Source organism: Sus scrofa, chromosome 1, assembly GCF_054392235.1.
Source record: "Sus scrofa isolate SSC_HxYL_T2T_F1_AM1 chromosome 1, Sscrofa_HxYL_maternal_Yorkshire_Landrace_v2.0, whole genome shotgun sequence".
Lineage (NCBI taxonomy): Eukaryota > Metazoa > Chordata > Mammalia > Artiodactyla > Suidae > Sus > Sus scrofa.
The window spans coordinates 35,358,952-35,386,121 of record NC_139383.1 but is presented as its reverse complement, the minus strand read 5'-3'; the positions used below and the strand labels follow the sequence as shown (position 1 = coordinate 35,386,121).

General features: G+C 34.7%; 1 protein-coding gene across 4 annotated transcripts in view; it reads right to left on the bottom strand.

The window, feature by feature from the left end:
* THEMIS (thymocyte selection associated) overlaps positions 1–27,170 on the bottom strand; it is a 225,843-nt gene that overhangs the window by 167,899 nt on the left and 30,774 nt on the right. Inside the window, exon 2 of one of the 4 annotated variants that reach the window (XM_084956915.1) lies at positions 20,313–21,680. The exons of 2 other annotated variants lie outside the window; for them this stretch is intronic. In XM_084956915.1, the coding sequence (XP_084813041.1) occupies positions 20,313–20,403 (91 nt within the window). In that variant the 5' untranslated portion in view covers positions 20,404–21,680. Of the gene's footprint in view, positions 1–20,312; positions 21,681–27,170 lie in introns of those variants that run through there. One more of the 4 variants, XM_084956929.1, reaches the window with a different exon arrangement.

Here is a 27,170-nt window from a genome sequence, read left to right as displayed (position 1 = left end):
GTGTCCTGCTGCTAGAATATTGCTGCAGAAGTCTCCAATGAACCTTTCATGCAAGGTGCTGTCAGAGCATCTAAAAAGGCAAACAAGGTGGGACTACATCGAGCTTCCACCAGGTCATATAAAAATTTTTTTTGGCCGTGTCCATGGCATGTGGAAATTCTCAGGGCCAGGAATAAAACCTGAGCCAAAGCAGCAGTCTGAGCCACTGCAGTATTAACACTGGGTCCTTAACCAGCTGGGCCACAAGGGAGCTCCCATACAAGTGTTTTGATGCCTACTTTTTGTTTTGTTTTGTTTTTGTCTTTTTTTGCCTTTTATGAGGGCCGCTTCCACGGCATATGGAGGTTCCCAGGCTAGGGGTCGAATCGGAGCTGTAGCCACCAGCCTATATCAGAGCCACAGCAACACAGGATCCAAGCCGCGTCTGCGACCTACACCACAGCTCACCGAAACGCCGGATCCTTAACCCACCGAGCAAGGCCAGGGATCGAACCCACAACCCCATGGTTCCTAGTCGGATTCTTAACCACTGAGCCACCACAGAAACTCCGATGCCTACTTTTAAACAGATGTTTTACATTTGACAAAACTTCATTGTATGAGACCATGTACGTCCAAGGATTGAAGGCTACCAGTATCTACCAAAAATAACCTAATAATAGTGAATGATCAAATCAATTCTAGTCAGTTTACAACAAAAGTTATTTTCTCCAGAAAGTTTGGCATGATTTTAAAAACAAATTATTTTGTTGAAGTATAGTTCATTTATGTGTTAATTTCTGCTGTACATCAACGTGATTCAGTTATACATACATACATTCTTTTTCATATTGTTTTCCACTATGGTTTATCACAGAATATTGATTAGTTACTCTTAATAAATAGGATGAAATTAATATTCATCAATGGGCTTATTTTCATAAATAAGAGCTGTTAAATTTTACTGAATCTGTCGTTGTGGTCTTATAAAATGCGATGCTTATGGTTTTATAAAATACGATGCTCTCTTGAATAATTCTGCTTTGTTTTTTAGAGGAATGTGAATTAGAAAACCAACTAGCATGAAGCCTAACAGTAAATGCTGAGGGTCACTTGTCAGATGAATGGCATCTATCAGTAGATAATATCACTGCCAAATTTTTAATGAGAACTTGCAAATGCATAGCTTACTGTTCCAAGAAGAGAACTTAATCCTAACAGTAGAAATTAAAATTTCCATTCTTCTATCTTTAGTGCTTTAAAGTGCTCATTTACGCCTTAATGCATGTTGCAATAAGTAGTTTACTGTCTTCTTTAAAAAAAAAATCTCCAAAATAGTATTATTTCTATAGTTAAAAAAGCTTCCTTAGGTAAACTACCAGAAAACTCAGATATTCTTTTTTTCCGGCCATGCCCAGACCACGTGGAAGTTCCCAGGCCAGGAACCGAACCTGTGCCACATCAGCAACCAGGGCTGCTGCAGTGACAATGCTGGATCCTTAACCCATTGCACCACAAGGGAAGCTCCAGATATTCTAATTAGTATCTGACAAAAACTATATCATATATCAATCCAGGAATTACCACATAACCCAGGAAACATCTGTTAGTGTAGAGCAGAACACGACACACCTTCAGTAGCTCTTCTGTCTGACTTCATGAGAAAGCCTTGACTTCTCTGGGCGCTATGGTGACTTAATGAGCTTTTTTGCTGAGAATTCAGCATACTGCCATGTACTATAGCAGCTACTCTGAGTGTTAGCCAAATAAATAGCTATCATTAGAGATACTATTTAATCATTTATTTGTTTCCTTCTACTTAAATGTCATTAAGAAAGATAATTGTTGATCCTGTTATTTGAATGTTTTCTTCCTCTCTTTATTAATAATCAGTGAATGGAATAATTGCGCAAAAACTGTGCATATCTGCCTCTATTAAATGAAGAGGTTAACTTTGTTGATCCAAAATGCTGCCTTATTCTAATAAGTAGACATACTAGAAATGTAGGAAATTACTTTTTAAAAAATAGACAAATGACCAGAGAGTAGGGTGTAGAGGAGAAAAACAAAACAAAACAGGAAAATGGATTCTCGGAGCTGTTAGCTGCTTCTGCTGTTGCAGTTCTCATGCACTTAGAGAGACTCTGGCAGTGAGCCCTCCGGACGGCAGCGGGAGTGGGGACGGCTGCATCACACCCACAGAGCCTGCCTGACCTTTCAAGCCCGGAGTTGCCCCCTCTGTTTCCGATCTGACGTGTCTCTCTAAACTGGTCCTCTAGGATTTACACCCTCCCTCTCCTAGCCAGTCCAACCAAGGCGGGGGGCGTATTTTACCACCTGCCAGAGGGAGGTGTGCCTACATTAACCCTTTTCAGGTGGCCTTGCTTTACACCTGACCCCGCGGCTCACTCCCAGCCCAGTCACTAGGGGCAGAGTCACCTAATAATCCTGATTTTTTTACAGCATACACTGCAGGTATAATTGACTGGATTTTTTTTTTTTTTTTTGGTGCCCTGTCTGTTATTATCCTCATATTTATCCTTTGAGTGAAAACTTCATAGCAGTGGGTTTATTTTATAAGCTCTCCCAGCCTCCTTCATGTTTTACAATGTATGGTACATTATTGTCAAAGAGCATCTATAAATGTATCCAATCTCATCTGACTAAAAGTACAAAGGAGAATGGAAGGGAGGAAGAAAAGGAAGGAAAGAGGAAGGGCCAGCCTGCATCTGTTCTAAAACAAGGTCAAATATTTGTTATTGTCCAGATTAAATAAACTCTTTGAACATGCTAGATTGTTGGCTGACTTTTTTAATCACTGTAACAAATATGTACATTATATTTAAATGGGGATATATTTTATTTAGTAACTAGGTTACTAATATTCAAAATCAGAGTGGCCTCTGCTAACAAACAGTTAATTCAAAACTCACACGATTTGATTTCACAAGTTCTGGAAAAAACTGTTTTAAATATGTTTTAGGCATTTCCTGATGTCAATAGAGAAGTTAAAAAAAAAGTCCTTTGGTCTGTGGTTAGAATTCACACATCGCTTATGGGGCAGGTGTTCTTTCCTTAACTGACACAAGTGCTGAATCACTAAAACCATCCCTTCTAACCTAGGGTAAAACTCTTTGACCTAATTATAAGAATCGAAAAATCAGAAAGTTAATTTCATTACACAGATTAGTGGAAATCTTCCCCATTTCCTAATTATTTTTCTTGAAAATAACAAAATCTTCTCAAATAATGAGTCTATTGCCATATAAAACGTTATTTCATGTGAAAAAGTTTTGGTTTATTTAAGTAAATTTCATCTCATGGCTTTTGCTAAAAATCTTAGTTTTAAAAAGATGCAATGGTTCCAAATATTTATTAGGAGTAGAACAAAGTAGAGGTCCCAATTAAAATGTAAAGTTTTAAAATTCAAGACCTTGAATGTCGCATCAAAGATAGACATTTCTAAAAATAATGCTTTTGATTTTATTTGAAGTTAACTTCTCTCCCATTCTGTGTTTACTCTGACTGGTTATTTAGCAGTGCTTAACAAAATTTATTGGTATCATAATATACAAAAATATAAACTACTATACTTAAGGCAAAAGCTTTTTATTTTCTCTTCCTATAGTGTTTTTCAATGTTAAATAACTGACCAATAATTTGTACCTATTAAAACATATTTAGGCAATTAATAACCCTAACCAAAATGTCAATTTCACAGTATTTGAAAATCTAGTAGCCAATAAAAAATACTTTATCGTTTAGTCACTTCTTATAAAATGAAGGAAGTGCATGAAAAATCCTTATTTACATGATTATATATAAAAACATAAATAAGTTGGAAATGTTTAAGTGTGAACACTCTACAACTGAGGCGAATAATGTATGTCATTACACAAAATGTCCACATTTTGGAACATTTCCACCTAAGTAAACAACACAAACATTTTTCTAGTAGTTATCTTCCTCTACAGCTCTTGAAAATAATACAACTGAAAATACTTTTATCTAAGCTTTTTGTTGTGTATTTTTAATGTACTTATTTTAGGGATTTTTCTTCCTAAAGTAAGGCCTTCTTGAGCTAACTTTTAGGGGAAAATGTGTTACATTCAAGCATAAACAGAAAAATGCCTTAAATGTTTAAAGTTATTTTATATATTTAAATCTCGAATATTTTGGTTCTTTTTTTTTTTTTTAATGTTTAATTAAACTGAAGGGGTAACTCGCTGATTTGTAGTGTATGGTCTAAAGGCTGTCCAGGAGCCTAAAAATTATATGGTGGCTAAAGTGTCAAGCCTTAGATAAAATATGATTCCAAAGTTTTAATAGGAAAAAATTCAAAACCATTTCAAATAAGATTACACCTTTAAAAATGTAATTTTTGCATATTACCAACTCAATATAATTGCAATATATTTTTCAAAGGAAACTGAATGTTTAGGTTTGTGAAATTCCATTCTGATAGTCACTGCAGTGTCCGACCAGATGCCACTGACACAAACAGCAAATTTATATTCATTTAATAACTCAATTATCAATTTCAAATATTGGGATATAGTAAGTTTTACTTAATTTTAAAGCTTAGATATACAAAGTTTTCAACTTTTACTGTCTGTGAACTTCGGTTGTCCTGAATCAAGAGTGGTTTTAAATCTGTGAAGTTCGACATAACGTGTAAATATATAGAAAACTCTATATATATCTAGTTAATATAATATCTGCATTTAATAAATCTTCATAAATGTAAGCTCATGAAGAAATACTGGTTCTGCTTTCATTTAGCTTAAATTCTTTTTAAAAAAATGTGACAGGCCATATTTCGTTAGACATTTTATTTCTCTGGAGTCTCTATGAACCAGTATCAATGTTGTGAATTCATATAAAAAGTGAGAAAAAGTTTTTGTCTTGTTCTAATATTAAAAGCCTATGAAAATGAATAAATGCAAATGAATACAATGCTATAATTTTCAAATTTTCCTGATTTTACTACCATATCCCTGGCTGATAAGACTGAAAAAATTACATTCAATTAGCCATAAAAGAATTATGTCAGCATTAAAACAGGCACACTTTTTGCCATATAAACTCATATATGCATCAAATACATGAAGTCATGTTCACATAATGCATAATTCAGTATGTATCATTATTCAATATATTTATCTAACAGTTTTAGAGTTAATTTTTTAAGGTCATACTTATCAAATTGCAATTGTAATCAGTAACCAGTAATAAGGTACTAAAAGACAAAACAAATGATGTATCTAATACTAGTTATTCCTTATGTATGTTTACTTCACAACTCAATTTGTATAGTCCAACTGCCATCGGTAAATAGCTATAAAATTTCTAAAAGTATTATGGTTTTCTAAGGGTAAGATTCACTATAGATTTTCATAAATTCTTCAGGTAGGCAGAGCAAGGATGAACTTCACTATAAGTTTTATTCCTGGGGCAGAGTTAGGTGAAATGGCAAAGAGGTGATCTTAAAAATAGAAATAATAATTTCATCAGCTACCTCTAAGGATTAAATACCTTTTAAATATAATTAATTAAATAATTTAATAAGGTTAAATATATATGTGTACATATGTACAGATAAATACTAAATTTGTATACAAATGGGCATATATAAAGTTTAATATAACTATGTGTTGTATTAGATATATTCACATATAGATTTATGTATAGACATATACCTATATAAAATGTATTTACACATGTATTACATTTGCTTACATGCCCAAATCTATAAACAAAGATACCTGGCCCATAATAATCCTTCAGTATAGAGAGCTATAATCATAATTAATCATCTACCATAAACTATATGCTAATAGCAAACATTTATCTTGGACACTCCCTCAACCTAATGCTCTAGATCATTCTTTCCACTGATACACTAGCCCACTTTCTCCTCCAACAGAGACTTTTTTTCCTATTTGACCAATTCCTCTTCCAACTACATGGACTATAAAACAATCCCTGAAAAAACGTTTCTTTGACCCATTTACAACTCTGTAATGTTAAACCTGTTAAGTTCACTACTCTCTTTACTTCAGCCGTACATTTTTGGTGGGCTAATGTTCATCTGCATCTGAATGTCCTATAGAAACGTCATACTCATTGGAATATAACTGCACCATGCCTCCATCTCCAAAGGCAACTGCTGCTCTCGTGGTAAGTCTTTCAAGTAATTTTTTTTTTTTGCCATTTCTTGGGCCGCTCCCGTGGCATACGGAGGTTCCCAGGCTAGGGGTCGAATTGGAGCTGTGGCCACCAGCCTACAACAGAGCCACAGCAACGCGGGATCCGAGCCTCCTCTGCAAGCTACACCATAGCTCACGGCAACGCTGGATCCTTAACCCACTGAGCAAGGCCAGGGATTGAACCCGCAATCTCATGGTTCCTAGTCGGATTCGTTAACCACTGAGCCACGACGGGAACTCCTCAAGTAATACTTTTTTTAATCACCTACCTAAGGTTACTTAGTCCAGAAACCGCTGTTTTTTGATATTTTCTGCCTTAAATATCTCAGAAATTCTTTAGTTTTTTCTATAATTTTCAAATTATTTACAAGGAACATGATTTACCTTTACAATTGGAAAAACATATTATAAAAAACAACATCCTTTTATAGGTTCCTATTGATTATAGCAAAAATTCAATATCCTTATATTTCAGAAGCCATTAAAAATATGACCACAGATTATCTGATTACCTATTATTCCCTGAGCTGTTCTTGGGCTGTACTTTGAATTTTCAAATTTTTATAACATTCTAAACACTATTCATTCATTCTGGACAGTTCTTTATTTGCCTGTTCTTCAATATAGGCTGCAGACAAATACATCACCATCTCTTAGTAAGCTTCCTATGACTTTCTGGGTGGAAGTTGTGCTCTTTCCAGTGCTCTCAAAACAGTTTATGTCTTTGAGTACACCTTTTACATTGCATCACTAATGTGGATTAAAAAAAAAAAAATCTACATTCTTTCACTGGCCTAAGGAGTCCTTAAGGACAAGAATCACACTCTATTCATTTTGTAGCAAAAGGAAAGGAGAAATGAAGTGAGGTAGATATACAATTTAAAAGAATAATTTCCATGATTTTAACATATTTTAGCAAGAAAAAGATATATAATATTTAATATATTCCAAACAAAATACTTAAAAACTCGCCTCCCCCAAATATTACTTTTCCAAAAAAGAAAAAATATTTTCATGGTATTTAAAAATTGCTATAAGAGGAGTTACCATTGTGGCTCAGCAGTAACAAACCCAACCAGTGTCCATGAGGACATGGGTTGGATTCCTGGACTTGCTCAGTAGGTTAAGGATCCAGTGTTGCCATGAGCTGCTGTGTAGGTCATGGATTGTCTCAGATCCTATGTTGTCATTGCTGTGGCTGTGACGTAGGCCGGCAGCTGTAGCTCCAATTTGACCCCTAGCCTGAGAACTTCCATATGCCGTGGATGTGGCCCTGAAAAGCAAAAAAAAAAAAAAAAAAAAAAAAAGCTATAAGAAACACTTTTAAACATTAGGGGCTCATTTAAGTAATACTATGCTCTAACTTCTGCAAATGTACATGTTTTCATCAATATTCTTTGATAAAGAGTGAGAAGAAATGGCTAATGGAGTTTATACTCATAGTGAAGAGAAGAGTTCTAGCATTGTTTTCATTGTTTTTGCTATTTTAGATGGGTATCTTTAAGTTCCCAATTCTTCTAATAGTAAAACTCTTGCAATATCCAAAAGAGCCATATATGGTTCTCCACCAGTTTCTCTCTGATATCATTTCTGTTCACTCTCCTTCTCCTTCCAGCCTCACTGGTTTCTCAATTTTTCTGAACTACTCCAACACATTCTCACCATGACACTTTGCTAAAGATATTCCCTCAGCTTGGAAAGCCACTCACCCAGCTATCTGTTGATTAACTCCCTCACCTCTCTCAGCTAGAGAGAGCTTGTTGTACCTGAGTCATGCCCAGCATGCTTTGCAACTGTGTAGAATGTTGATTAATTCTTCCATTACTTGGATTTAAGGCTTTAGAAAATTCTAACTCAAATGGATCTTAGATCTAAAGATAAGAGGAAAAATTCTTGTACTAAAAAAAAGAAACAAACTGCAGTAATGGGTTGAATGCATGGATTTGGGGTGCTCAAACCCTGCACATTTCAATGAAAGAACTAGCCCTGGACAGTTATCTTGAAAGATAACATCTAAGCCCTTGGAATATCCTGCCAGATAAGAATGTTTTTTTGTATATCTGAGATCTTGGATCACAGCAAATAGTTTGTGCTATCCATGTGATTTATGGTGAATGCTTGTTTTGGCTCACTTGGGGTCCTGGATCATACACTATCACTTGATCTCTAGAAGGCCCAGAGACCCAGTAGCCAAGGTCAGTCACACAAATCCTCCTTGCCTATGTGATTGCTCCTATAAAAATCTTGGACACTAAGGCACAAATGAGCATCCCTAACTGTAAATTCTCTTTCCTTGTTTTGACACATCATCGTTAGGAGATTTAAGCACTACATATGCATCTTCACTGGAACAGGATAACTGGCAGTTCATACCTATTTCCTCATAGATTCTGCCATATATGCCTTTCTCCTTTGCTAGCTTTAGTTTCTATTCTTCCCCTGTGATAAACCATAATTCTGAGTACAATAGCTTTTCTGAGTTCTGTATTTCTAGAAAATCAACAAAACTAGGAGTGATCTGGTAGACCCTCAACACAAAAGAGGAAGAAATTTTTGTGACCTTGAGTTAGGTAACATGATAACAAAAGCATGGGCCCTAAAAAAAAAATGCTCAGTTTATCCAAGCTGGGAGTTCCTGCAGTGGCCCAGCAGACACAAATCTGACTAGTATTCATAAGGATGCAGGTTCGATCCCTGGCCATGCTCAGTGGGTTAAGGATCAGGTGTTGCTGTGAATTGCGGTGTAGGTTGAAGACATGGCTTGGATTGGGCATTGCTGTTGCTGTGGCATAGGCCAGCCACTACAGCTCCAATTCAACCTCTAGCCTGGGGACCTCCATATGCCGCTGGCGTGGTCCTAAAACACCCCCCCCAAAAAAAAGGATAAATTGGGCATTTTCTAAATTTAAATTTTTTTAATTTAAAAATCTTTCTTTTTCAAAAGATAATATTATGAAAATGAAAAGACAAGCCACAGAAGGGAAGAAAATATTTGCAATTATGTATCTGAAAATATTTGCAAATCAAATATCCAGAATACAGAAATAGTTGTTATAGCTCAATAACAAGAGGTCAAAGATTGCCAAAAAAACTGAAGAGATATTTTATTTAAAAATAGACAAATAAACTGCTAATAACGCATAGGAAAAATGCTCAACTTCATTTGTCATTAAGGAAATGCAAATTAAAACTACAATGAGATACTACCGGCTATAATACAAGAGACAGACAGCACCAAGTTTTGGTAAGGATTTGGAGAAACTGGAATTCAAATAAATTGTAAATTGGAATGTAGAATGGTACATTATTCACAACAGCTCCAAAAGGAAAATAAGTGACCTTTACCTCATGTTGAATGAAAAAAAAAAAAATGTGGTGTAACCATAAATAAATTTAGCAACAAAAACACACCATAATACTAATATATACTACAACACAGTGAACCTCAAAAACATTATGCTAAGTAAAAGAAGCTAGTTTCAAAAGACTATATACATATAATTTATTTTATATAAAATGTCCAGGAAAGGCAGATTTATAGACAGAAGATCAGTGGTTACCTAAGGTTGAGTTTGTAATAATGATTGGCAAATGGCTCAAGGGATTACCTTGAGGTGATGGAAATGGTCTAAAATTGGTGGTGGATGCAAAACTCCATAAATTTACTAAAAATCATTGAATTGTACACCTATAATGGATGAATTTTATGGTTTTAAGAATTATACATCAATTAAGCTGTAAGACAAATCTAATGGGAAAAGAGAAAAATAAACAATAAGTAACTTACATAATAGATAAGAACACAGTGTTTTGGTTCCATAAAAATGACGAATATAATAAAGAGGATATGGAATATATGGAAGGGGAACAGAAAATTTGCACTATTAAATAGGGTGATCAGGGTTAGGCTCATAGAGAAAGGAGTTAGCCAAGTAGAGGTCTGGTTGAGGAGCTTGCCAGTCCAAAGGAAGAGCATGAGCAAAGCTTTAAGGCAGAAGCATATCTTCCAGTTTAAGGAACAGTGAGAAGGCCAGTGTGGCTGGAAGGAGGAGATCGGTAACCAATAAACTCAGAAAAATAATGGGAGCAAGAAGAGAAAAATATAAGGTATTAATGCCCATTATAATACCCTTATTTTGAGAAAAAATGGGAGAGCCATCAGAGGTTCTTTAATGTTATAGAGACTACAGAGGAGTGTTATAATCTGATATACTATTTAAAAGCATGACTCTGGGGAGTTACATCATAGCACAGTGGAAACAAATCCCACTAGTATCCATGAGGACACAGGTTCAATCCCTGGCCTCCGTCAGTGGGTTAAGGATATGGCGTTGCTGTGAGCTGTGGTGTAGGTCTCAGATGCAGCTCGGATCCTGCATTGTCGTGGCTGTGGCTGTGGCTGGCAGCTGTAGCTCCAAGTCTATGATCCCTAGCCTGGGACTTCCATAAAAAAGCATGACTCTGGATGCTATGAGAATAAACTTTAGGAATGAAAGAGCAGAAGTGGAAGACCAGTTAGGTAGCTATTTTGATAGTCCTGGCAATAAGTTATGATGGTTTGAGACAAAGGGGTAGATGAATATTGCAGTGTGTGATGATATTCTGGATAAAGCATGGAGGAAAAAAATTGGCATCAATTTTTCTCCATTTAAAAGTTAATTCACACTTTCTTAAAAATTAGAATACATCAAAATAATGATCATTTCTCTGTGTTTGATGAAGCTACTGGATATATGTGCTTCCGCATTTTCCAAATTTCCAGCCATGTGCACATAATATTTTTATAGAGCAAAATAGAATTTTTTCAATATCCAGTTCATTGAACAAGATCATCATGCAAACAAACCTGGTTTATCGCCAATATTTTAAGTCAACATGAAAATGGTTACATATTAAAGTAAATAGTAATAAACAGTAATGTTAGCAATATGGAGAATAGTCAAAGAAACAACAGATATTTCCTGAATACAGAGCAGTGAACTCACTTTCCTATAAATATGTGGTAACCATATTAGCAATCAGTAATTTTCCCGGCATTATATGACTCTCTTCAGAATATGTCTAATGTCTAATTTTTTAATTGATAATAAGTGCAGTTCCAATTATAATAAATATAACTTGCATCAATAAGGTAAGTTTGATATGCTGAGATAACAAACAACCTCAAATTCTCAGAGATTTAAGTAATAAAAATATATTTTATTTTACTACATGTTCAATTCAAGTGAGTGAGAGCAGGGTCTCTAATAATTATGGTCACTATGGGACCTCAGCTGTCAAAGGTTCTATTTTGACATGGTCTATCTACCAGGATGAAATATGTTAAATTATGAACTAGCTCTTAAAGCATCTGCCCCCAAATGATACACACCTATCTTCCATGCTCATTACAATGGCCAATGCAATTGGTCACAAAAGAGTCAGGAAGTCCAGTTCTTTGATGTACTCAAAAAAAAATAGGGAGTTCCCATCGTGGCGCAGTGGTTAACGAATCCGACTAGGAACCATGAGGTTGCGGGTTTCGTCCCTGCCCTTGCTCAGTGGGTTAACGATCCGGCGTTGCCGTGAGCTGTGGTGTAGGTTGCAGATGCGGCTCGGATCCCGCGTTGCTGTGGCTCTGGCGTAGGCCGGTGGCTACAGCTCCGATTCAACCCCTAGCCTGGGAACCTCCATATGCCGCGGGAGCGGCCCAAGAAATAGCAACAACAACAACAAAAAAGACAAAAGACAAAAAATAAATAAATAAATAAATAAATAAATCAAATAAATAAAATATTTGTGGACTTATTAATGATGGCCACAAATAACAAATGCTGGAGGGGGTGTGGAGAAAAGGGAACGCTCCTGCACTGTTGGTGGGAATGGAAGCTGGTACAACTGCTATGGAGAACAGTATGGAGATACCTTAGAAAACTATACACATAGAACTACCAAATGACCCAGCAATCCCACTCTTGGGTATATATCCAAACAAAACTTTCCTTAACAAAGACACATGCACCTGCATGTTCATTGCAGCACTATTCACAATAGCCAAGACATGGAATCAACCCAAATGTCCATCACGGATGATTGGATTAGGAAGATGTTGTATATATACACAATGGAATACTACTCAGCCATTAAAAAAAGAACAAAATAATGTCATTTGCAGCAATATGGATGGAACTGTCATACTGAGTGAAGTAATTCAGAAAAAGAAATACAAATACCATATGATATCACATATCTGGAATCTAATATACAGCACAAAGGAAACTTTCCACAGAAAAGAAAATCATGGACTTGGAGAATAGACTTTTGGTTGCCAAGGGGGAAGGGGAGGGAGTGGGATGGATTGGGAGATGGGGTTAATAGATGCAGACTATTGCCTTCAGAATGAATTAGCAATGAGACCCTGCTGTGTAGCACTGGGAACTATGTCTAGTAACTTATGATGGAGCATGGTAATGTGAGAAAAAAGAAGGTACACATGTATGTGTAACTGGGTCACCATGCTGCACAATAGAAAAAAAAAGGTAAAAACTAAAAAAAAAGAAAATATATATGATGCATATCATAATTATTCATGATAACTTAATCAGTACTTTAATATAGGGTTTGTGATGGTAATTACATTATCTACCAACAGGGATCTCTAAATTGGGCCACACCATTGAGTTACAAGGTATGAGATAAGAGAAGAAAATATTAGAGTTTCAATTCATATTCATTTTTACATAAAACAAATGAAATTAAACTATTCTAATATTTAATATAAATTCTTCCTAAATTTTAATTTTAAATGTATTGGTATCTAATAATAAAAAATCTTAATTTATTCTTTCATCAGATCATCACATGACACACATAGTCAACAATGTATTGAGACAGTTTGGGAATTCCAAAAAACAAGAATTCAAAGAATTGTACTAATTCATTCATTTACTTGCATTACTTTCATATAGTGGATTTTATATCTAGCAAGTTATTTTAAGAATTGTTATAATCTAATTTTAACTACAGTAACTCTCACAAAATAGACAATAACTTTGTAAGATGCCTACAAAGACACTTGTGAATTGAAAATTGCAGAGCATATCAACAAAAAAATAGAATGACACTTCTATTTCTAGTACTAACTTGTCATCAGCTACATACAATTGCTGTCTAAAGAAACTACTATAATCAGATTTATGAAGGAAATTATAAATAATACAAAAAGAATGTGTAATATATGTATGTATGACTGAGTCACTTTACAGCAGAAATTGGCACAACATTATAAATCAACTATACTTTAATTTTAAAAAAAGTTATTTTACGTATGGATTGAGGGACATCAATATTAATGATAAATCTTCCCTAAGCATATATTTAATATTGTTCATATATGCTATATATTGGATCTTTATAAGGTATCTTTAAGAGCTATTATTAAAAACAAGTACTGAAATAAATACATTAGAGCCAGGTCCTTGAATCACTCTATCACATGATATTAAATCAACTTTTTTACAAATATTGAAGCATGCAGTAATGGAAAGATTTTATATTTTCAATAATGTTCAATAATAATTAATACTATAAATTTCAGTTTTGTGAGATAAAATGGGTTTATTACTAATAAAAAATTAAATTCTTTAAAATATTATCAGTTTTATCTTTATCCTCTTACAATTTTTATTATTGTATATGCTTTAGAATGCCCATAACTATCAATAAAGAAATTGATATATTAAGGTACATGCTCATTTTTTCTCCCTGACAAGATTTATGATCAAGGTCCTAGTCAATCAGGTCATAAATGGGGCATTTCAGCCATGAGCTCACTCTGTGACCAAAACTGATTTTTCAGTTGTCTACTTGAAATTTCCACTTGAGATAAATAACAGATATGCGTTCTCCACCAAAGGTCTCCTTCCTTCACAGCTGCTTCACAACTCTGTCAAAGGCACACACATTTAGGTGAAAGTCCTCCCATTCATCCTTTAGTCTTCTTCCTCACACCCATATCAAATCCACTGGCAAGTCCTGACATTTCAATCTTCAAAGCATACCCAAAATTGGTCATTTCCTTTCCAACTGAATCAAGGCCCGAGCCTCATCTCCCACCACCCTTCTTCTCAATTGCCCGCTTCATCCTCACTGGTTTCCTCTTTGTTTCTTAATTATATGAAGAAAGCTTATTATGTGGTTTGCACCTACTCTGTTCTCAGCAGAAATGTTCCTCCAGATATGTACAAGGCTTATTTTCTCAATTTACTCTGATCTCTGCTCAAATTTCATCTCATTAGAGATATCTGCCCTGATCTCTATCAAAAGATCATCTCTTCCCTCTGTTTTACTTTAACTCTCTATTTAGTTCTTCATGGTACTCGTACATACAATTTAAATCTGTTAGTTGTTTGTCATTTGTTCCAGCCATCGGAATATAACCTCTGATAGAGTAGGGTGCTTTTCTTTTTTCTCTTGCTATGATTCTAGCCTCTTGAACAATACCTGATAATGTGTTGTTATTTACATAAGGTAGTTCATGCTGAGGCTCACTTGACATTCGTCTATAAAACATGCTGCCATGATCATTGCAACATAATAATTTTTGCTTTTTGTAATTATATTTTAGGGTAATTTCTAGAGGTCAGGTGTTTATGCACATGTTATATGTGGATGCACATTGCCCAGCTGAGACCTAGAAAGTCGGTAACAGTTTACATACCCACCAACCATGACTCCCTCCATATCAGCACATTCATGACTACATTGGGTTTTGTGAATCTTCTTAACACCTGTGACCTAAGAAGTGATTAGAAGGGATTTATTGCTTTATTTGCATTTTATTTTTAGTAAATTTTAAAAGTTTTTATGTGATTCTGGCACAAATGTGCTACTTTTATATCTTTTTCCCATTTTAAAACTTTGCATTTGTATTTGTTTGTTGTTATTTAATAATTCTTTATATAATTAGGATATTTACATTCCATCTTATATATATTGTGAAAACTTTCTCAGTTTGTAGTTTGTCTTTCATCTACATTTGAGTATTTTTTCCAATAAGGAAGTTTTCTATTTTACAAATTCAATTTTTTCCTTTTTTAAAGATCCCTAGTTTACTATTCTTCTCTGGTTACTTGGAGTATTTTTACTGACTTTTAATAATTTTTCTCTGTATATAACTTACATTGGGGTGTGTAGCAGTAGTGGAATTCAAATTAGTTTTATTTTTTAGAAATGTTCGATCAGTTTTCTTCATAATATGCCAACATTGTGGTAGTCACAATAATAATAGTTAAAATTTACTGCAAGATTTCTATAGGACAGCTATCTTGATGTTTTATATGCAACAGCTCAATTAATCTTCACATCCACCTCCAAGGTTATGATGAAGCCCTATTTTTCCTAAGGACAAAGCAAATACTGAACCTTGCAAGTTGACCATGAAATCACCTCTCATGTGAGGACCCAGGAGGCTGAGCCCTCAGTTTGTAATCTGCAGATCTATGCCTCATCTCAGTAGGACAACTTAGTAAGTACCCAAGCAACAGAGTATTGAGAGTATCATGCTGCCTATTATCAATGTTGTTGTAAATTGGGAGCATTCCAATCCAGTATCACAGAACCTTACATGACTTCCTGTCACCCTTCTCAGGTTTGCTCAAACCTCCATTCCCTCAAAATGTCCTCTCATGAAGTCACCACCACAGCATGGGTAAAGCCTGGTTCCACTGACTGCACTGACTGACACAGAGCAGAAAGAGGAGGAGGAATATGTTCCCTTGCACTTAAAACAAGAGATACCCCAAAATGGAAATAAATGTTTAGAAAAAAATTTTTTAAAAAAAACTGGAGTAGCAATATGATTATCAAAATAGAACTTAAAATTATATAGGAAAAAGAATGATAATAGAGTAATAGGATTAACATAAGTGCATGCAACAATTCAACCTCAAAAATAAGATGAAACAAAAGATACAAATGAGGAGTGAACAAGAAAAATGAACTACTGAAGGACTATTTCATATGGTCCTCTGAGAAAATAATAGATAAAGCAGACAAAAAATAAGCAGTGAGAGCAAGATCTGAATAAAACAAAAATTCAAGCTATTTGGTATATATAGAGAGATACTGTACTAAACAAAAAACATGCTTTATTGAGCACATATGAAATATTTCCAAATTAGGACATGTTGAATACCGTAAAGGAAGCCTGAGTCAATTTCAAAGAAATAACAATATAATACAGATAGTTGTTCTATAACAACATACAACATAATTAATAACTAAAAGCAAAAAAACAACTAAAGGAACTTTTATAGTATCAGTAAATAAAATAGTCATTGGATTTAAAAGGAAAAATTGTACTTACAATTGAGTAGTAGTGAAAATACTACAGGGAAAAATAGATGGGAAACAGTCCAAGAAATCTTTAGAGAAAAAATATAGGTTTAAACATATTTATCAAGGACCAAGACATGTTTTTAAAATGACTAATTTAAGCTAGGAAGGTAGAAAAGGAGCAAGAGAGCAGAGAACAAAAGAAAACAATGAAGATTAAGTCAGAAATCAAAGAGAGAAGAAAAACAACAGAGAATTTTAACAAAACCCAACTTCTTACATCCATCCAAAAAATTCCATGTCCAATAGTTCTTACAGGAGAATTCTACCAAATTTTAAGGAAGAGGTTAAAGTCTATTTCTTTTTTTTTGCAAGTGCCTCAGAAAGAAGAAAAACAGAATCTATATAGCTCACTTTAGAAAGTTAGCGTTAAATCTTGAATTTTAAAAGACAGGTCTATTAGCTCATTTCAGTTATGATCAAATGTAAAAATCTTAAATATAATATCAAACTCCTACACTGTATTTCAAATATATATACATAATATGAAAGGATTCTTCAATTTGAAAAAATTTCAAAATTAATTTAGATTAGAAGATTTGAAGAAAAAACCACATTATCTTAGTCAATGATAAAGAATTAAGTTCAATACCTATTTATTATAAAAACACCTGGAAAGAAAGGAATATATAGGAACTTCCTTAATTTAGTGAAGATCAATGGATCAGAAGACTTCATTTAAATTGATGTCAATCTCTCTAAACCAATGCACTGCTAATAATAAGTTGGGAGAACATGAATAATGGTTCTCAAATTTGGCTGCATTTTTAATCATCAGGGAGATTTCTTATAAATTGATGCCTCAATACTTACATAATTAAATCCTTACTTTTTCAAGGACAAAGCCAACTGAAACTAATACAGTGTTACATTGTTATTATTTGCTATTTTAGGGTCATACCCATGGCATATGGAAGTTCCCAGGCTAGGGGTCGAATCAGAGCTACAGCTGCTGGCCTACGTCATAGACACAGCAATGCAGGATCCGAGCCATGTCTGTGACCTACACCAAAGTTAAAAGCAACACTGGATCATTAACCCACTGAGTGAGGCCATGGATCCCTGTCGGGTTTGTTAACTACTGAGCCATAAGGGGAACTCCCTATAATGTTATATATTATATCTAAATTAAACCTCAATCATTTCTTAATTTTAAAAAAGACTGATAATATCAAGTATTGCCAAGAATATGAATTAGTTAGAACTCTCATATTCTGCCAGTAGAAATGTAAAGTAGTATGAGTACATAGGAAACTTGTCTTCCATTCCCTACCAAGGCTGAACATATGTATACTCTGTGACATGGCAATTCTGTTTGTATACCCAACTGAATGTATACACATATGAACACACATGTACAAGAATGTTCATGACAATGCTACTGCTGACATCCCAAAACTAGAAATAATCCAAATGTCCATTAGCAGTAGAATGGATAAATTATGATATATTCATCCACTCGAATAAATTACACACACTGAAATGAAAAAAAAAAACTGTACAGAATAGCATGGATTAATGTCACAAAGATTGTTGAACATATATGCCAACTATAAGGGTACATATTATAATGTTCCATTAACATAAAGTTCATAAATGATAACATTTACTCTGGGTGAGGATGATGGATAATGACCGAGGAAAGGCACAAGGTGGAACTTCCGATTACTAAAACTTCTATTTCTTGATTGCAATGGTGGTTACATGAGTGTGCTTACTTTGTGCAGATTCACCAAGTGTATGCTTTTTTCTCATAACTGAGGTATAACATAATTGTAAAGTATTAAAATATAAATCTAAACACACAGAGAGAGATACTAGGCTCTTTTGTAAAACAATGTAAAATGTTAATTCTTCCCAAATCAATCTATAAAATCAATATATTCCAATTTAATTATAGTTGATTTTTTTAATGTAATCAATTGATTTCATTAAAAACATGTTTGAAAGGTCTATGAAGAGCCATATCAATTTAGAATAAAGGAATAAAAACAAGGAATTGGTTTATACATGAACAATATATTACCACTTATTCCAGAGCCATAGTTACAACAATAATGACTTTGACACAACTGAGAAAACACAGACTAACGAAATGGAAGAGATATTTTAGAGACAGAACAACCCAGATGTGAGCATATAATATAATTTAAAAACAGCAACACAAATCAAAGGGGAAAGGATAGCTAACTTAGTAAATGGTGCTGGGAAATTATAATTATATGGAAAAAAATAAAAATTGGATTCCTCTGCATTTCATGGCATTGCTTAAACATTAAATTGATGTATAAAACTGTAAAGTTGATATAAAATAACAGAGGAAGTATCTTTGTACACCCAACATGAAGAACTTTCTTATGTGAAACCTCAAGAGCACAAAAACCATGAGAAAACAATGACTTGGGGCTTGCTTAAGAACAAAGACAAATTACATAATATTGTATAAATGGAGAAATATGGTCTGATTCAAAATAATCAATTTACAAATGTATTAAACAAAATAATCTATACTAAGCTGATGGCTGCCTCCATCAATTCCTTGCCTGCAGGTATGTGTAGTGTGTCTGTGCATGTGTGAACTGGATCTGATATTTGTCAATCTTTGTATTATTTCCTCATATAATATCTAAAAAATTCTTTCACTTATAAACAGGAAAGATTTGCCTACCAATAGATTTTTTTTTTTTTTTTTGTCTTTTTTAGGGCTGCACCATGGCATATGGAGGTTCCCAGGCTAAGGGTCTAATCAGAGCTGTAGCTGCTGGCCTACACCACAGCCACAGCAATGTAGGATCTGAGTCGCATCTGCGACCTACATCACAGCTCATGGCAACGCCAGATCCTTAACCCACTGAGCAAGGCCAGGGATCAAACCGGCAACCTCATGGTTTCTAGTCTGATTCGTTTCCACTGTGCCACGATGGGAACTCCTCCTGTCTAGCAATAGTTATTTTCCCAGTAGTTTGTATGGATTTAATTATACCACTGCCTCAATTCTACCACTCTTGGAACCAGAAATATATATTTGCCCAGAACATGACTCTGTCTTGAATGTATTCAAACCACTGCTTAATGAGTCTAGGATATTTGCTGTAGGTCTTAATGCTCTTTTACTGTATTACTATAATAAGTCACACCAAAGCACACTAACTTATTCAATGATCTTAGTTGAACACTGACTTTTCAACATAGATTTTTTAAAATTATCTTGTAATTAGTAAACATTAATTTCTATACCTTCAAAAAAGAATGTCATTATTTAAGAAATTAGAAGTTAGGTCACTACAGAAAAAGTGAGAGAAGTACCGATACAAAGCAACATTTAAAAGTGGTTAAGAGTTTGGTGAATTTTTCTTTCTAAATGCTCTGTTTTTAATAGTTGCTTTTTAAAAAAAAATATTTTCATATTCCAGAAACATAAATATGGATAACAACTTTTCACTCTTGGATTACAACCAATTTCAAAGAAAAGGCAAAAATAATTCATTATTCATGTTGAACTATTTGAAGGCCTACAAAATGCTCAAGAAGCTTTACTCAATTCTACTATCCACCCAAGAGTCCTATCCAGTTTCTCTGTTCTCCAGCACTGTTGGGTCTTGACCATTCCTTGGGTAATTACTTTCTCTGGTGACCCCCTTTCCTTTAACAAAACTCATATTCTCTGTTAAAAATTTCTCCTAAAATTCCCAAGAGTACATAGATCTTATGAGCACTTTCTAGCCAGCCAAGAGATAAGAATGTGCTTACCTTCAAAATAGATGCCTGACTGGATTTCCAGGACCCTGGGGAGAGTCCTGAGGTCAAGGGAGTGGATGAATTCTTCCAAAGACAATGCCATTGCTTTGGCTTGGGTCTTGTGCAGACCTGGTACTTAGAGAAGCTTTTGGCTTCTGGGTGTCACTTGTCTGCAACTGCAGTCCCAGCTCATCATTCCTTCCTCAGGCAGGCAGGAATGTTACACTCAAGCCCAAATTGGGTTAGAATAGCTCTATGTGCTGAGGGCAGTAAAGAGGGAAGGAGGTGGCAGGAGACAAAAGGTGTTATAGCTCTTTTTAGTTCTCTTTGTGGCTTCATTTCCTTCTAACACTAAAGTAGAACAGGATGGGGGTGGGTGAGCCTGTCTGAACAGACACTGCCAAAAGACCAAGAATTGTGAAGTAGCTCTCTTCATCTGTTGCTGGTCCAGGTGTGTATCTATAGCAGGGCTAGGCTGTTTGAGGTCAGGGTTTCTTGTGGTTTGTTGACTAGGAAAGAATAGGGATTCAGGACTAAAGTCTAATCTTAAAAAGGGCACCATGTTAATTCTTTACCTCTTTAGTTCACTTCTAAAGTTTGGCTCTGCGCCTTATTTGCATATTCTCTGTGCTTTTATATTAAATTTGGTTACGAAAGTGCTTTGTGTCAGCTCTTTTCGAAATCTGATACTCAAGAGAGAGAGAGAGGACTGAAACTACTTTTTATTCTTCTACATTAAAAAATTTGCTGAATTTTAAAGGAGGGTGGGGAGGGATGCAAAGTGATACAGTAAATTAATATGAATTTTCTAATCTCCGCACTGTAGTGAAAGTATCTAAATTCACTGCTAGGAAACCTGAATTTCACGGGTTTAGCTCTGCTTTTGACTTATAGGTGACATTGGCTTTGTCTTCTCTGTCCTTCATTTGTCTCATTTATTTCACAGAGAAAAAGTTAGAGTCAAATAAATTATACAATTTCTCCCAAGGCCAAAATTCTACACTTCTGATCATGAGGTCCAAATTTTCAAGAGGTGGGGTGGGGATGACCAAAGTCAAAAGAAGCAAGAGAAGCCTCATAAAAAGTAAATCACTTAAAAATCCTCCCCTTCTCTGTTCATTGTATTTAGCTGAGATAATGTTTTAGAGCTAGAGTATACAATTCAAGGCATGATTTTCTAAATCTCCTTAAGGTTGACTAAAAGAAGATTGGTTGGTATAAATACAGGTGAAAGATGCTAAGAAGCTGCACATTCTCCTTATAAATTGGATTCCAGGCTCCCTGTCTAGAAACTGTTTTAGCCTTCGGCTGCAATGAACATAGCCAGATAGAGAGGGTCAGGGTATATCCCAGCTGCACCATTTTCTTCACATAAATGACCTAGGAAAATAAAAACACTGCCTTAAAAACACTGCCTTATTTTGATCTTGGGCTTATAAAATGCTTTCAGCTCTTAGAAACATATTTGACACTTGCAATAATTTGCCTGGCTTCATTTCTTTCTTTACAAAGCTAAAATTTATAAAGTCAGATCAATAATTTTTCACCAGTAGCTTCTACTTTCTCACTTGCAACTTTTTTGCTCAGAAATCCTCTAAACTTGATTAGTCTGCCTTCTGCACCCCTTCTCCCAAGTTTAGGCCTCTCAATGGACTGCAAACATTGTTTATAGCCTAAGAGTGTACATGGTTGATACATGAAAAGAGCTACTATGGACTGCTCCTTAAAAATCGTACATCTCTTAGGATTGGTGCCACAGCAAATTTCATTTGATATTTAATCCAAATTAGACTTCACTTGATTTTTTAAAAGATTTTCCCAAGTCAAATTCTTATCCTTCTAGCCAAAGAAGCCATTTCAAAATATTAACATTTTTTTTAAAATTATCTTTGCTACTCCTGCTTCTGCTCTTTCAATAGATGTTCCTCCTCCCTTTCTGTTACATTCTGCTTCTTTATATTCCCAATATTCATTAATGGCACTACCATTCTCTTAGCTTCTCAAGCCACAGGCTGCATCATGGGAGATGCCATATTCAGCCTTCAAATCCCTGGAACACTAGAGGTGGCAATAATCAATATCACTCACTCTGTTCTTGCTCTGTATCCTTACTCTTACTGCTTTAGTCCAGCTTATAATTACTTCTGACACAGCAGGCAAAGAAATCTTCACATGAACAGCCTCAATAAAACTGACAAGTAAGAATGTTAAGAGGGTACTTGAACAATCAGGTAGTAAAATGGATGATTAAAATTTAATAACTGAAACAGCAGATTATTTTTCAGTTGTAATAATAGATTGCGAGAATTTGGAAACAATCCAAAGCATCGCCAACTAAAGATGGTCCCTCCCCACCCAGTTCCATAAGAATTGAGTCCGCCACTGCAGTTGCTGATCTTTAAAACACCCTGAAAGGAGTTCAGGATGGAAATCAGGAATGAGGCACTCTGTGCTCCAGAAAAACTGGCAGAACAGGCCTTAAAATAGTTAGACATTTTCAGGAGAAAAATTTGACAAACCAATATATTGCATCTTCCCATACTTAGAAAAACTCTAAAGTAATTAACTGAGATAGCTGTTCCTTATGACTATCAGCAACCATTCCACTGAGATGTGTGCTTGACTGTATATAGTCGCTTCTCCAGAAATCACATATATGCTGACCTCCCTTGGCCTGCATCCTCAGCACAGTTCCTCAGAGCTATCTGAGAGTCTCCTGAGCTACAGTCCTCAGTAAGTCCTCAGATAAAAGTGAAACTCACAGCTCTCCCATTTTGCATTTTTATTTTAGCTAACAGTATAAATAATAATTTACCATATGAAAAGGATAAAACTCCAGAGCAGTAGGAAAAATATTCAACAAATAGTTGTTAAATAATTTTTAACATAAAAGTTTCCCAAAATCCTATGCAACGAAATTATAAATTGAAAGCCTAAATAAAAATAAACCAAGGGAAAAATAGAAAAATGTCTGGAGAAGGTCAGGAAAGAACTAAGAACTAAGCATCAGTGGAAGTTTTAAAGGAAAGACTAATAAATTTGACAACAGACATTAGATTAAAATTAAAATTATTCTAAATGGCAAGCCCAATAACTCTTATATCTGAGATACCCATGCGTTTGCTTTAAGGACCTCTTCTTTTGTTTTGTTTTGTTTTGTGATATTCTTTCTTATCTTAGATTTTTTTTTTTTTAATTAAAATTCTGGAGTTCTCATTGTTTTTCTCCCCAGGGAGGGTAACTTCTCATTTTATCTGAAGCTAAAATGGGGCATCTCACCTTAAGTCCAGTCAGAGATTGAACTAAATTTAGTCTGGGGTTCAGTTTGTGTGAAGCCAATTTCATTTATAGTCAACTCTCTCTTTAGGGAGCAGACCTCAGAGGCCTCTGCTGCAGGTACAGGACGTCTACTGGAGCTCCACCCTCCTTCTTGAAAGTCCTGTCTTCGCAGCTCTATGAGGCTGAAAAGCCCTGCCGACTTCTTCAGATTTCAGTTAGAAATCTTACAGAAGAAGATTTCTAACTGCTGTCTCACACAGTCAACCCTGTACTGCTTCTGAACTGGCCAAACCTTGAAAGGGAAACATGCTGAACAACTCATTTCTCTGAGTTTTCTGAGTTTCTCTAGATGCTTTGCTAGCCCCAAATTCCAATTTTTGCCTCCCTACCTATGTGCAACTTCTAAAGACTCAACTCAACTTCCTTCCTCCTGAACCACCACTTTTTTGCTTTGCTTCTTGGCCTCTCTTGGTGTCAATTCCTAATCCTCACATGCATGGAGGGGGAAAGAAGTGTAGAATATTGGATTCCCCTCACTTTGTGTTTCCCTGCTTTTCAGGATCTTGGCCCCTCAAGTCCCGACTGCCATGATAGCTCTCCTGTTCCTTAAAACATACTTTTAAAAATCATCCATTCTCAAGTTGTCCTTGGTAGGAGAGTTGGTCAAATCCAAGCTCTTAGGCAGAAACAGCAATCCTTAAATATTTTTATTTTGCATGAATAATAAGTAATCTTTATAGATCAAGGACAATAATTCATTATTTGAAGTAGTTCTTCTATTTTCTTAAAGCTCTTTTTTGATTTACAGAAGTATTTCTAATGTCTGTTGTCAAATTTATTATAGTCTTTTCCTTTAAGACTTCCACTGATGCTTAGAAATAGTTCTTTCCTTACTTTCTCCCGACATTTTTCTATTTTTCCTTTGGTTTATTTTTATTTATTTAATTGTTCCATTTATATAAATTTAATTTTGTTGCACAGAATTTTGGGAAACTTTTATTTTTAAAATTATTTAACAACTATTCATTGAATGAAACAGGAATTGGAGACTTTCCAAAGCTGAAAAAGACATCTATCCACAGACTGAGAATTGCTAAGGAGGGTAAATATAAAGAAAAAACACATCAAAGAATATCATACTGAAACTTTTAAAAACTAAAGTCAAAGAGAATATCTTAAATGTAATATAAAGGGGGGAAAATTATCATCTTCACAGGATCAACAAAAAGACTAGAGCTGACTTATTAACAAAAACCAATAAAGCCAGAATACATGAAACAGAATCATTAAAATGCTGAAAGAAAATAACTATCAACTTAAAATTCTACAACCAGAGAAAATAATCTGTGAAAGTTAAAGCAAAATAAAGACATTTTCAGAAAACAAAAACCAGGATAATATGTCTTCAGTAGACCTGCACTAAAAGAAATTCTAAAGAGTATTTTTCAAGTAAAAGAAAAATGGTACCAGACAGAAAGAAAAGAAATGCAAGAAGGAATGAAAAGGATAAAATACACGGGTTAACTGAATAAATATTGATGGTACAAAACTATAATTTTAATGGTTGAATAAGTTTAAAATATACGTGAATTATGTATAGTTCATGCAGTATATAGCAATATATAACAATAATGTAAAAGAAAGAACTGGTAAATGAGTTAAAACATTCCAAGTTTCTAGCCTTCTAGAGAAGTTGTAAAAGTAATCATTAGCAATAGACTGAAATAAGGAAGCATGTTACAATAGACTGAAATAGGGATGCATGTACAACATCTAGGAAAACCACTAAAAATACCGTAAATAAGTTAATAAAATAAACTCAAATATATTATTTATCGAATTTAAATTAATATACAAATATCAAATAATTTAATAATCTGAGTAATAAATTAATACTAGCAGACAGCATTTTGAAAATATATGTTGTTTAAAATATATATACTTTAATTATAAATAAATATATATATATATATATATATATATATAGGAAGCTTAAAGGTAAAGGGATGAGAAAAGATATGTCAAGAAAAATAAGCTCAGGAGACTACACTAATGTCAAGTAAAGCAGATTTAAAGACAAAAGCATTATTAAACATTAAAGGTACCCTTAATAATGAAAAAGTGATACATTCACAAGGAAGCTCTCAGCTCTAAATGTGTAATGCACTCAATGACTCGGCTTCAAATCATCTAAAGAAAAATTAACCAAATGTAGAGAAGACATAGAATCCACCACCACAGTCAGAAGCATTTACACGAGTATTCAAGAGTTGACAGAATAATCAGATATTTATTTCAAGAAATCCATATTGCTGAGGTGCAGTATATCATCACATACATACTGAAAAGTGATGGAACATATCTTGAAACCAATTTGACCTAGTAACTTCATATTTAAACATAATTAGAAACACAAAGATTTATTTATCCCATTAATTGAAACATTTATTATTTTTTTTTCAGGAGAGGATAGACACAGAATTTTATTTATTTATTTATTTTTAATTTTCCCACTGTACAGCAAGGGGGTCAGGTTATCCTTACATGTATACATTACAATTACAGTTTTTCCCCCACCCTTTCTTCTGTTGCGACATGAGTATCTAGACATAGTTCTCAATGCTATTCAGCAGGATCTCCTTGTAAATCTATTCTAAGTTGTGTCTGATAAGCCCAAGCTCCCGATCCCTCACACTCCCTCCCCCTCCCATCAGGCAGCCACAAGTCTCTTCTCCAAGTCCATGATTTTCTCTTCTGAGGAGATGTTCATTTGTGCTGGATATTAGATTCCAGTTGTAAGTGATATCATATGGTATTTGTCTTTGTCTTTCTGGCTCATTTCACTCAGGATGAGATTCTCTAGTTCCATCCATGTTGCTGCAAATGGCATTATGTCATTCTCTTTTATGGCTTGGTAGTATTCCATTGTGTATATATACCACCTCTTCCGAATCCAATCATCTGTCGATGGACATTTGGGTTGTTTCCATGTCCTGGCTATTGTGAATAGGGCTGCAATGAACATGCGGGTGCATGTGTCTCTTTTAAGGAGAGTTTTGTCCGGATAGATGCCCAAGAATGGGATTGCAGGGTCATATGGAAGGTCTATGTATAGATTTCTAAGGTATCTCCAAACTGTTCTCCATAGTGGCTGTACCAGTTTACATTCCCACCAGCAGTGCAGGAGGGTTCCCTTTTCTCCACAGCCCCTCCAGCTCTTGTTATCTGTGGATTTATTAATGATGGCCATTCTGACTGGTGTGAGGTGGTATCTCAGTGTAGTTTTGATTTGTATTTCTCTTATAATCAGCGATGTTGAGCATTTTTTCGTGTGTTTGTTGGCCATCTGTATATCTTCTTTGGAGAAATGTCTATTCAGGTCTTTTGCCCATTTTTCCATGGATTGATTGGTTTTTTTGCTGTTGGGTTGTATAAGTTGCTTATATATTCTAGAGATTAAGCCCTTGTCAGTTGCATCATTTGAAACTATTTTCTCCCATTCTGTAAGTTGTCTTTTTGTTTTCTTTTGGGTTTCCTTTGCTGTGCAAAAGCTTTTCAGTTTGATGAGGTCCCATGGGTTTATTTTTGCTC